This window comes from Salmo trutta, chromosome 2 (genome assembly GCF_901001165.1).
Source record: "Salmo trutta chromosome 2, fSalTru1.1, whole genome shotgun sequence".
Classification (NCBI taxonomy): domain Eukaryota; kingdom Metazoa; phylum Chordata; class Actinopteri; order Salmoniformes; family Salmonidae; genus Salmo; species Salmo trutta.
This window is the reverse complement of record NC_042958.1, coordinates 21,644,454-21,658,041: the sequence shown is the minus strand read 5'-3', so window position 1 is coordinate 21,658,041 and position 13,588 is coordinate 21,644,454. Positions and strand designations below refer to the sequence as shown.

At 42.6% G+C, this 13,588-nt stretch overlaps 1 protein-coding gene across 2 annotated transcripts in view; it reads left to right on the top strand.

Moving 5' to 3' along the window:
• Positions 1–12,720, top strand: part of dpyda (dihydropyrimidine dehydrogenase a) — a 216,110-nt gene extending 203,390 nt beyond the window's left edge. For both annotated transcript variants that reach the window (XM_029698324.1, XM_029698334.1), the window contains exons 21-23: positions 9,398–9,550; positions 9,831–9,971; positions 12,536–12,720. In XM_029698324.1, the coding sequence (XP_029554184.1) occupies positions 9,398–9,550; positions 9,831–9,971; positions 12,536–12,706 (465 nt within the window). In that variant the 3' untranslated portion in view covers positions 12,707–12,720. The remainder of the gene's footprint in view (positions 1–9,397; positions 9,551–9,830; positions 9,972–12,535) is intronic.
• Positions 12,721–13,588: the final 868 nt, after the last annotated feature.

The following is a 13,588-nucleotide window of genomic DNA, read 5'->3' as shown; positions in this document are numbered from 1 at the left end:
CGCCTAAGACAGCATCTTCCAACACTATCAACAAAACACTAAATTATGGATTTTTTTATGGAAGAATGGTGTCACATCCCTCCAACAGAGTTCCAGACACTTGTAGAATCTATGCCAAAACACATGGAATCTGTTTTGGCGGCTCATGGTGGCCCAACGCCCTATTAAGACACTTTATGTTGGTGTTTCCTTTATTTTGGCAGTTACATATAGATAGGAATGCCTCATAGCGTTCATGGAGGCCTGGTGTACAGAGCCAGCCTGGGCCCTGTCTTTGACTTAGTGGACAGTATAGATAGAAAGTGACATCTCACCTGTGTTTGTGTGTAGGGCAGCTGTTGCCGCGAGGCAGAGGAACAGTGGCATTGACCCAATGAGACAAATACACCAAGCACATCATGAAGGGGGGGGGCAGGATCACATTACTTACAGTACAGTCAAGCCAAGGGTTTGTGTTTGTGTATGTATGTGTGTGTACGTGTTTAACTATAGTAAGCTGTACGAGGGTGTGGGTGTGTGTGGGTGGGTTTGTGGGTGATTGGGTGGGGGTGGGTGATTGGGTGGGTGGATGTGGGTGGGTTTGTGGGTGATTGGGTGGGGGTGGGTGTGTGGGTGGGTGATTGGGTGGGTGGGTGGGTGTGTGTGGGTGGGTTTGTGGGTGATTGGGTGGGGGTGGGTGGGTGATTGGGTGGGGGTGGGTGGGTGTGTGTGGGTGGGTGGGTTTGTGGGTGATTGGGTGGGGGTGGGTGGGTGATTGGGTGGGGGTGGGTGGGTGGATGTGTGTGGGTGGGTGGGTTTGTGGGTGATTGGGTGGGGGTGGGTGGGTGGGTGGGTGGATGTGTGTGGGTGGGTTTGTGGGTGATTGGGTGGGGGTGGGTGGGTGGGTGGATGTGGGTTGTGGGTGATTGGGTGGGGGTGGATGGGTGGGTGGGTGGATGTGTGCGTGCTTCAGAAAGTCAGACTCAAAGGTAGAGTAGTCGGAGGGGGAAAAAAAGGTTTGGTAGAGAGACAGTGAGGCTGTGTGTGTCGGAGTGCACAAGACATTTGCGAGAAAGGTAGAGAAAGAAACCTCAAATGGGAAAAAAAGAGAGGTAGTTAGCGAGAGCGAGAGACGGAGCTCATAAAAGAGAAAAAGAAAGTGAGAAGAGAAGTCACTGTCACTGCAATTCCCAGGAATGTCAGTTGATAAAAGGGGTAGGAGCGTTCAGCTAAAGACATCTTTTCTCTCTCTCTCTCACTGTTAGTATAAGTAGTGTGTGAGAATGCTGTCTCAAATAGTCTGCCTCGGTGGCAATCCATGCTCTCTCATGGGATGATCTATCCTTATTTCACCGTTTAGAGTGTGGAGTCCAATTTCAGTGAACTTCAGTCCTTCATAAGTAATTTAAGAAGTAGACTGAAATTACCTCAATGGTAAATCAAATAATTATTTTGGCTGTGCTTCAATAGTGGGTGGCTACATCAAACAAATAAATTTTTTGGGCTGTCAACACAGGTTCATGTACAGCTGTTTGCACACAGTCAACAGTCTTGGCTGGACTCTGGAACATGCATATAACATGCCAGACATAAAATCCCTGCTACTGCAAAAATAATACGGATCATTTATTCAACTTTTATAGCGCTTTTCAAAGAATAGCAAAGTGCTTTAAAACACAAAAAAAGACTTGAAGAACAACATCACAACATCATGAGATGGACAGTCATTATAAAGTCCATGTCTTGAGTGGTCATCTGAGGAAAAACGAAAACATTTGTAATAAATAAATAAAGAGCATCATGTCCAGGGTCCAGGTGTACTTGTCCATCAAGCTGCCTCACGCTACAGAAACAGACTAGTCTTACTTTACTGCAATTAAGAATGCACTAAGCACACGCCTGATATGCAGTACATACTGGGTCATAGCATCAGCAGAAACATGGAGTGCATGGTGCAAACTGAAGTGCAGACCCTTCACTCTACTGCATGGTGATTGCAACCCTGTGAGCTGACAGTAACAGTTAGGCTTCTGAGATGCTAGCTAACGTGTGAAGCTAACATGTGCTCCGTGTGGGACTGCTCATGCCCTAGACGGGAGGCTCAGCACCACAGGTATTTGTTAGGCAGCAGGCTGGCTGGAACAGGCGATGAGACCCACTACTGGGCCGACACAGGGAGAGAGAGCTTCACAGTCCCCTAGAACTAGCCCAATGTTACCTCTTTGTGGTGTCTCTCCTGGTATCTCCACCCCCACACAGCCTCCCAATCCACACAGTCGCCTCCTCCTCTTTCTCTTTCTCCTCCTCCACCTCCTCCTCTCTGCTGGTGCCAATGCCAAACAAGGGGTGGGAGTGAGAGAGGTGTTGCTGGCTAGGCTACCCCTGAGCTGCTGCACAGTTGGGGAGGGGGGGTTGTTAAATAGTGGTTTGGCCGTCTACACGGCACGGCGGAGTCTGGTTGAACTTGGCAGGCCTGCAGGGGTAATGAAGCCTTGGACCAGCCTGACCTACCCCCTCTCTGCTGGGGGCCTGCCTGGCAACACTCTGGCTCAGGTGAGGTGGTGATGGGCTGATATTGGGGGTGGTGGAAGGGTGCTGGCTGGGGAGGGAGGTGGTCCTGACTACTCTGATGTTCAATTACTTTATTGATGGAAAGTTGATTGTTGAAGTATTTTCGTAGATATTTAATCCAATGGCAGGTAGTCTAGCAGTTAAGTGCATTGGGCCAGTAACCGAAAGGTTGCTGGTTCGAATCCCCGAGCCATCTAGGTGAAAAATCTGATGATGTGACCTTGAGCAGGGAGCTTAACCCTAATCGCTCTGGATAAGAGCATCTGCTAAATGACTCAAATGTAAAATTATGATAGTGCACCTTGTTGCCATTTTGATTGTTGGCACTGATAGAGAAACCACAATATGCCTCTAAAAGGCACAAAATACAGCTATTTGAATTGTAGATTGTCAAAGTTACCCAGAGTAAGACTACCTTTACTTGACACATTTATTAGTCGTATGTACAGGATACACATGGTATACAGCGTCCAATGAAATGCTTACTTGCAGGTTCCTTCTCGACAATGCAACAACAATAATAAATAATCAAATATAAGAACATAAACATAAGGTAAATGACTTAGTAGAACAGAATACATTTTTTAGCATAATTATAATACAAGAAGGCACAATTTATTGTCCAATATTTACACGTGTTTTGGGGAAGGGGTGATTCTGGGGCAAGTGTTTCATTTAGCAATCATAATAAGAGTCTGAGCAGCAGTTGTGATGGGCGTGTGTGGATGAGTGTATGTCTGTGTGGGTGTGAGCTTGAGTGAGTGCATTTGTGCTAAGGTGCAGGTGGTCAGTCCAGTTCAAGTGTTCAGCAGTCTGATGGCTTGTAGATTGAAACTGTCTCTGAGCCTGTTGGTATCAGACCTCATGCTCCGATACTGTCTGACCAACAATAAGGGAGTGAACAGCTCGTGGATGGTATTTATGTGGTCCTTGATGATGCTGCAGACCTTCCTCAGGCACCGTTTCCACTAGATGTAAATGTCCTGACATTGTTGTCAATTAAAGGTAGGATCAGATTTAAATACAGATTAGGTATCCATACTCACTAGCCTTTAAATCCCTCTCCCAACGTGTTCAGTACATCAATTACACCCACTGTTTATTCTGTTTGAACCTGATGTGAGTCCAGGTGTGGGCTGTGGAATCCAAACCATACTGTGGCTGCATCCAAAATGGGACCTAATCTGTAATCCTGGTCAAAAGTAGTGCACTATATATAGAATTGGGTGCCATTTGGGACACAGCCTGTGGTAAATGTTATGAGAAGTGAAGGGGGAGTCAGCCTGTCCTCCAGACCATTAGCCAGACCGTCCTCCCCAACCAGAGTATAGATGTACAGTTATTGCCACGGCTGTCTGCTTCCTCTTTGGGATCTTTCATTAGGCCGCCCTCATATTCAGCCCCTGAGACAGAGGCCAAATCATGTCTCTGAGCCGCTTGTGTGTTTGTTATTAGGGACCTCTGGTGGGCGGGCAGGCTGGCTGGCTGGCTGACTGTCTTTCTGACTGTTGGTGGGGTTGACAGTGAGAGAAGGAGAGAAACCATGCTCTTTACACCACGCTAGGAGAGGCAATGTCCGGACATGTTGGTCTGACCAAATATCAGCTACCATGTCTCAATGTTCAGTGCCTTCATTGTCACCCACAATGAAATCGGGGATGGAACTGTGGACCTGTCTCCGTTCGTTCGTTCGTACGTACATTAGTTTACCAATATCTCAGACAGCACTGGGCCGATTTTGACGAAACTTGGGTGAATGATGTGTCTTGCCATCGAGATCCGGCATTTACAAAATGACACTGATTGGCCCAAGGCGGAAGCTATAGTAATTAACAGAAATGTGGACATTTGGAAACCAAGCTTACTCGTCTGTATTTTGTGGAACTTGTGTGGTATAATGCGGCCAAATCAGAATGAATTGGGACAAAATTGGTTTGCATATTGATAAATGTTAACGAACATGCAACACAAGTCAACAAGTCCTTTGCAGGAACTTTTTAATTGCCACTTTGGGGTTTTGGAGATGAGTTTCACCCACACAGTTTTTACATGGGAGGTGATTTTCCGACCTCTAAAACTGTGATCTGTACCGACACACAAGGTAACAGACTCCTCTCCACTCACAGCGTCATTTAGGAAGGCAGAATTGATGCACATACAATACAGCTTATTCATTCCTCCTGCTACACTGCTCTCTTGATTAACAGTTTAAAGAAACAGAACAAAATACAACACACAAACAAATCAAACTGATGACAAGTTATTGTGTTTGTTTGTTTACCTGTTAGGGGGAGGAACACACTGGCATCCAATTAAGGGTTGTTGTGTGATTGTTTTAAGACGTGGCTGGCGCTCGCTGCTTGGCAGTTTGGGTGAAAGACTACGGCACCCAACATACCCAATCTCTCTCTCTCCCTCTCTCTCTCTCTTTGCTGTGGTTGGTGTGGTGGGCCTTCATCTCTGGTTGTGGTTTCCCCAGCCCCTTCCTTCCACTCTGTGGTTTATAGTCATGGACCTTAGAGGCTAAAATACATTTTAATGTTCTGTTATAGCAGGGGGAAAAGAAGAAGAAGAAGAGGAGGTAGGGAAAAAACAAGAACAGAATAACTGTTGGATTAGAACCTATCTGGTACTACTGTGCCTGGTTTAAATTAATGAGGGCTGAACACACAGATATATACATTTAGGTTTTCACGTTTAATTATGGCACATTGTAAGCAGTAGTTTAGTGAGGATGAATCACCCAATTTTCATGCTGCCGGGGTTGTTGTTGCTTTTCTTTCTTTCTTTAGACTTGTGACCTGATCTCTTCTTAATGGCAGCGTGTATTTGAGGGAGCAATAAGCCTTAATGTTGTTAGCAGATACAGTAGAGAGGCCTAGCTCACAGAGGGTTGGAGGGCTTCTCCTTTGGAGTGTGGCCTGGCAGCACAATATGCATAAGGGAGTGCTTTCCAGTGTTATGACCTTGAAGTCTTTTCATGTGGATGGCCTTGTGTGGACGGACGAAAGAACAGACAGACTGCCTTGAGATTCCTTTTGAAACATAAGGGCACGATAGGGTAGCAGTGTATAATTCCTGTAAAAGTCAGACTGCACATACATCTAATGATTTGGACATTGGCTGTCCTTATGTGAAATGTCCTGGTGTGTCACTACGTATGGATGTTTAGAGGTGGTTCAAATTGAATGTGTGGTATTTCATGTACAATTAAAACCTTTGCTACTTTTTAATGTTATGCACACAATGTGGGCATATGATATTTATCGAGCTTAGAGATGATCTCATTACCATATGAAATTGAAGAAGAGAGAGAAAAAAATCTAATTAAAAACAAACCGCATTAATTTGAATAAATGGTTCAATGAAAAGCGGAAAAACATGTCACGCACACCTGTTTTTCCCGGGGATCTACTAATAAAAGTTGCAATGTGTTGCCTACTAACCATCTGTACTTTGGTTTACTTCGCTCACCGGTTTGGAGGTGATATTTGGAGAACAGCTGTGGATGAGAAGACAGAGAAAGACAGCAATACAATCTGTGATCTCTGTTTTGTTATGGTCTCTCAGAGCACAGAAACACATTGCTAGCACATTAAATATTAAGTATGTTTGAAACTGAATCAGTGCAGGTGTAGTTTTTCAATCAATTTACTAATTTTAGCAACGACAGAACTAGTGGCAACACAAGTTAATTTTTATTTGCTTGCATGAATAAATGGAGTTACAATAGCTTGATATGCCAAGGAGACTAATCCTGAGCCTAACTTTCAGAGGAAGCACACCTGCTAGTATTCACAGATAGCTTCTCAGTAAAGTCTCTTATCTAATAGTCGTGCTGGATGATGCAGGAGGAGCTCCAGTAGAATTGCTTGTCTCATGATAACTTTTCTGATATATTTCAAAAAGCTGCTTGTTAAAGGAGGCAAGTTGAAACTGAGACAGAAAAAAAGTGACATTTCAAAACCTGAATCAATGTTGATACTTTGAACAGCTTGGTCTTAGCTCATTTCCTCTGGTCAATTTGGAGATGTGCGGTTGAAATGAATTAGTGGCACCCTAGGTATGGGATTGGCTTTCCACACGGCCTCAGTGGCATGTTGTGTTGGAGCTTGCTTTGCCTGTCTGGCATCACTGCAATTTCCATACACACACAAACAAACACACACACACACACACGGCAGACAAACAGCCTGCCAGCCTGAGCTTAATCCCCTCCTATGTTGGGGCCATAAGTATGTGGGATTCTGCCTTCAAACCGTCATGAATATGGTAATCTAGAGGAATCACAACAAGCAGTTACTTCTCCACTTAAGCACTTGCCAAGAGATCGCAAGGGGCCTGTGGTGGACGTCTTTCTACAAGCACACACAAACATATGTACACGTACACACACAATTGGGTAGGGCTATGGAGATGTATGGATAAAGACAGAGTGATCTCTCTCCCTTTCTCTCTCTAGCTATCGCGCTCTCTCTCTCTCTCTCTCTCTAGATATCTCTCTTTCTCTGTCTTTTTCTCTCTCTGTGTTTCTCCCCCTCTGTCTCTCTCTCTGTTTCCTCCCCCCTCTCTGTATCTCTCTATCTCAGATGCACTCACACAAACGGTCCTTGTTAAGGATCAAAGACTCCTCTGGCTCAAGTAACATCTGAATATCAAAAGTGTACCTTTGGTCTTTGCTATAGGCAGGCACAGATTAAAGGGGACATGTGCTTAATAATAATAGTAATTTATTCAACTTTTATAGCGCAATTCATTACATAAAGAAATCTCAAAGCGCTGTAAAGCAACAACAAAAAACAAGCAATTTAAAAACAACATCAATAATCATCATGAGTAGATTGACGGTCAAGAGACTGAAGGTTGAGAAAGTTCATGGCTTGATTTATATTTTGTGTTTATTATGGATCCTCATTAGTTCCTTCCAAGGCAGCAGCTACGCTTCCTGGGGTCCAGCAAAATTAAAGCATTTATATAACATTTTTAAAACATTACAATACATTTCATAACAGATTTCACAACACATTAAGTGATCAATGAGGTCACTGTAGTAGTATGGGCCCCTAACTGTTGTCCGTTTTAATTCGAATGGAAAATATTGATTCATCAGGCAATTTTTATTTTAAAAAATTGTCTGTGCATGGTTTTTGGAAGATCAAGACTACTGTTTGTGTGAAAGTCCCAATTATCTATGAAATACAACATTGATGCTTGAAAATGAGACATGACTTGATGTTTGTAATGTGATATTAGTTATATCAGACAAACATGAATGACCATACTGTTCACAGAGAACTATGACTCCAAGTCCCACATCTATACAGCAGAAAGGCTGTACAAGGGCTGTAGCTGAATTTGGATGAAATCGTACACCCTTGGAAACTCATTTTCAAAGATTTTCTCAAAAAACAATCATAAATTTGTATTTTTTTCTTAGAGAATGTTATTGTGTTTCGGCTGTTATTCTTCTCTGAAACAAAATTGCCCATTTCAGACAAGCCTTTAAGTGCTTTAGGTAATGTTCTCCTGTAGCTGCATCACCTCCATCCCGCCAACACGTTGTTTTCAAGGGGAATAGCTCGCAGACAAGCAGCAACCATTTTGAGTGAGCAAGCAATTCCTGTTCATTGACACGGTAATGTCTTAAGCCAGGAAGGCGAATGAATATTTTTGCAAATATATTGCATGATTTTACAGTAGAGGGCCTACAGGAGATGCAAACGGGAGTAAACCCACAACAATAATCTCCCTGAAAACCACCCTCCATGACCGCCATCAGCTTGTATTTCACTTTTAAAAGCCAAACAATTTTTCAATATCACGTCCGATGCACTGCACAGCAGATGGGGAAAGAGATGTAATTTCAAACGGGAACTGAAGCAAATGTGGTTTTATTGTACTTTTTAGTTTTTGACAATTTTTTTTCTTGTTTTGGGGGAAAGTGGGTCATTCACTTGTAATCCTGTACACTTGCTGTGGTGTACAGGAGGAGAAGAAAAACATCTAAACGCTGTACAACACTCAATAAGCCCAGGGGACACCTCCAGCTTGATACAGTTAATGTGTAAATGTTGGCCGAAAGGATCTCATTAATTTCCCAGGATGAAAAACAGTGGCCACTACTCCAAAGCAAACAGTGTTCCTTTAATGCGGTCAGTCTGTGGATCTTTGAGCTCCCATCCTCATCTCATCCTCATCTCATTCCTGTCTCATCCCTGTCTCGCTGTCTGTTTGTTCTCATCTGATGCTTCTAATGAGGCACATCAGTGATGCTTCAGTACTCTGTACTGGAGGTGCAGCTTAAAGACTCATCAGCACTAAGTAGACATACAACCTCTCTCTTAGGTAAAGAAACCTGTCAACATATGGTTGAAGAGGACACAAGACAATATTACCAAGAGATACAAAAGATTGATACAAGTGAAATGGCATTGGTAGACAATAGATGCATAAGACATGTCATTGGTAAAACATTTAAATAAATTCACTCCTACAAATTGTAATTTATTACTTTGTTATTGCTAAGATAATTGGAGAGTTATGAATAAGTAAAATGCTCACATAGAACCATATTAAACTATCAAAAACCATCAATAACATGGTCACATCTATCTTTAAACACTTTTGATTAAAACCAAAATTACTTTTCTAAATGAAAAAAGGTGGTCAGTCATATTTTACCCGAGGAATAAACTAAAATCGATTTACTACAACGAGTTTCACAGAAAAAAGCTATCCTGGAAAGCCAATCATTTTTCAGAATTTCACTACCTCCAATATTAAGTTACAACTGAAGCTGTTAGAATTTAACAACTAACCTTCAGCCTTCTATCAATCCTACTTTAAGAGTTTACCCAGCTTTGGACCCTATCTGCTTGAGAAGAAAAAGGTTTTGGCCGACTACAAGAAGGCAGTGAGAGACTACGTTGAGAAGACCACAGTAGTGGAGGCCAATGGCACCAGAACGTACACCCCCAAGAGACCAGTCCCAGCTGTCAAGGTAAGAGAGAGGAGAACACACCTTAGTTCTCCCATAATACTTTGAAATATGTTTTTGAGGTACTGTAGAATGCATGCCCAATATATTGCTTCATTCTTAGCAGTATGCCAGTGTAGATATTGGAACAGATGCCTAGATTTAGCCATAATGTTTACAAGGCATGTAAGATACAGTACATGACTGAGACCGGGTCATTAGATCAATGTGTGTTGCCATAGAGATCCTATATATATCTATAATATGTTCTGTATGTAATTATTTTGTGTTGCCTTGTTCCCAGGATGTTATAGCCAGGGCTCTGAAGCACATCGGTGCGTACGGGGAGCTGAACAACACAGAGCAGGTCGAGGCTGTTATAGATGAGGAAATGTGTATCAACTGTGGCAAGTGCTACATGACCTGCAATGACTCTGGGTACCAGGTACATACTGCACTGTACATCCCCTCCATTTGTTTGAAGCACACGCTCACTCAGAGACACACGTACTCGGGAACAAGTCTAATCAAAGCCTGTTTAAGGACCAGACTGGCCCTTACTATCTCCTGAAAAAGAGATGCCTTGTGACAAGGCCTAGTTTTCATTATAGTCACAGTGACGCACATTAGTCTCTCGCTCTCTCGCTCTCTGTGAAAGTACCTCTGTCGGAGGAAGGAACAGTATGACAGTTTTATTAAAGAATGAATCTCCTCTTCTTCTCTGGTAAATAAATGTCCCCATTATCTATCAGCAGAAGTATTGATGAAGTAGCACGGACTGTTCTATCAGAGCTCATTGTCTGTGAGTGGATCTCTGAGAGGGATTATATGTTATTAATGGTGTCTAATGAAGACCGGCATTCATCAGGATAATGTGTCTCCATCAAATAGGTGGCTCCACACAGACAGACACTTTTTTTTATATACAGTACCAGTCAAAAGTTTGGACACATCCTACTCATTCCAGGGTTTTCCTTTATTTTTACTATTTTCTACATTGTAGAATAATAGTAAAGACATCAAAACTATGAAATAACACACATGGAATCAAGTAGTTACCAAAAAAGTGTTAAACAAATCAAAATATATTTTATATTTGAGATTCTTCAAAGTAGCCACCCTTTGCCTTGATGACATCTTTGCACACTCTTGGCATTCTCTCAACCAGTTTCATGAGAAAGGCATTTTAATTAACAGGTGTGCCTTGCTAATTTGTGGAATTTCTTTCCTTCTAAATGCTTTTGAGCCAATCAGTTGTGTTGTGACAAGGTAGGGTTGGTATACAGAAGATAGCTCTATTTGGTAAAAGACCCAAGTCCATATTATTGCAAGAACAGCTCAAATAAGCAAAGAGAAACAACAGTCCATCCTTACTTTAAGACATGAAGGTCAGTCAATCTGGAGAATTTCAGGACCTTTGAAAGTTTCTTCAAGTGCAGTTGCAAAAACCATCTAGCGCTATGATGAAACTGTCTCTCATGAGGACCGCCACAGGAAAGGAAGACCCAGAGTTGCCTCTGCTGCAGAGGATAAGTTCATTAGAGTTACCAGCCTCAGAAATTGCAGCCCAAATAAATGCTTCACAGAGTTCAAGTAACAGACACATCTCGACATCAACTGTTCAGAGGAGACTGTGTGAATCAGACCTTCATGGTCGAATTTCTGCAAAGAAAGAACTACTAAAGGACACCAATAAGAAGAGACTTGCTTGGGCCAAGAAACACGAGCAATGGACATTAGACCGGTGGAAATCTGTCCTTTGGTCTGATGAGTCCAAATTTGAGATTTCTGGTTCTAACCGCCGTGTCTTTGTGAGATGCAGAGTAGGTGAACGGATAATCTCCGCATGTGTGTTTCCCACCGTGAAGCATGGAGGAGGAGGTGCTATGGTGTGGCGTGCTTTGCTGGTGACACTGTCAGTGATTTATTTAGAATTCAAGACACACTTAAACAGCATGGCTACCACAGCATTCTGCAGCAATGCGCCATCCATTCTGGTTTGCGCTTAGTGGGACTATCATTTGTTTTTCAACAGGACAACCAAGACGGAGAGTGATGGAGTGCTGCATCAAATGACCTGGCATCCACAATCACCCGACCTCAACCCAATTGAGATGGTTTGGGATGAGTTGGACCGCAAAGTGAAGGAAGGCCAGCCAACAAAAGCTCAGCATAATATGGGAACTCCTTCAAGACTGTTGGAAAAGTATTCCAGGTGGAGCTGGTTGAGATAATTTCAAGAGTGTGCAAAGCTGTCATCAACGCAAAGGATGGCTACTTTGAAGAATCTAAAATACAAAATATATTTTGATTTGTTTAACACTTTTTTGCTTACTACATGATTCCATGTGTGTTATTACATAGTTTTGATGTCTTCACTACATTTACATTTACGTCATTTAGCAGACGCTGTTATCCAGAGCAATGTAGAAAACAGTGAAAATAAAGAAATCCGCTTGTTTGAGTAGGTGTGTCCAAAATTTTGACTGGTACTGTATATATATATTTTATCATTAATATTGCATACAGGGTTAGATGTAGATGTCCCTTGAATGATTTTCACAACAATATGTTGAAGACATCTGTTGTAAATATGTATGTATTTTATGATTGCGCATGAACGATAAACGTAAATTATGTATCAGCATGATGAATTGACGGCAATATGCAACACCATGCAGTTTCCATGAGGGCAATTTATACATTTTCAGAGCAAGATGATTTAAATAGAACTCAATATTATTACAAATCCCCACTGTGTAACATAGCTACCTGTGATAACAGAATACACAATATGCCTTGTTTGATGTAACAGTGCAGAACACATTGGTCTACTAGCTACATAACATGGATTCATTGCGGGGCTTCCTGTGCTAGCCTAACACGCTAAAACCATGTCTATGATGGTCCATGGCAGCCATTCCAAACCTTATAGCCTTTGCTCTCTCTCTCTCCCCTCTCTCACGCTCTCTCTCTTTCCTCTCTCTCTCTATCTCTCTCTCTCTGCAGGCTATTTCGTTTGACCCTGAGACCCATTTCCCTATAGTTAACGACAGCTGCACCGGCTGCACTCTCTGTCTCAGTGTCTGCCCTATCATCGAGTGCATCAAAATGGTTACCAGGACAACACCGTATGTGCCCAAGAGAGGCCTGCCTCAAGCCGTCATGCCCGTATGCTGAAACTAAAGGATGGAGAGAAAGAAAGAAGAAACAAAAACGTCCACCAATGTCTGTTTGACAACATCGATTCCTCTGCTTTGTAATTGTGCTGTGAAAAATTACCTTGATTATATGAAAATAATTATTAGTGTGGAGAAATAATTGCCTTATATATTCCCAAGCCAATTATCTACAAATAATCATCCGGACGGCAAAACGTTGCATTATTTCTAAACAATGGTGGTGTGGTGATGTGTTGTTGTTTTGTCGTTGAGTTTTTTTTTCTCTTCCCCGTTGTGTCAAGGCTGTGATAATGAGAGTGAAGGTGGAAGAGAAAGGAGGGAGGGAGGGAGGAAGAGAAAGGAGGGAGGGAGGGAGGAAGAGAAAGGAGGGAGGGAGGAAGGAAGAGAAAGGAGGGAGGGAGGAAGAGAAAGGAGGGAGGAAGAGAAAGGAGGGAGGAAGAGAAAGGGGAAGGCAGAAAATAATGGATGTGTATGCGTCTGGGCTCTATCTGACAAACTGACGCACCAATGCTACATTTCCTAACAAGCATGCGTGGATTGCAGTCGAACCACAAGCCCAGAGCTATGAAATTAGACATTATATGTTGGGAGGGATAATCAGAAGGACAAGAAGTGGTAATGAACAAAGATGAATAGGTGATCGTGACAGCCTGAGGTATAACTTGCCTGTGACTGTCCAGACAATCTCCTCTCTCTCACACCACATCAGAACTGGAGGTCATTGTTTCATTTTTATCAAGCACTGCATCTGTTTAGTTTGGTTCCTCCAAGTGTTAGCTACAAGCTAGCTTTACTTTTAGTTTAACTTGCCTTACACCAAAGCTTAGAATGTATTCTACTATTGCTACTAATACTATTTGCATCTGTCTGTGGTTATGTG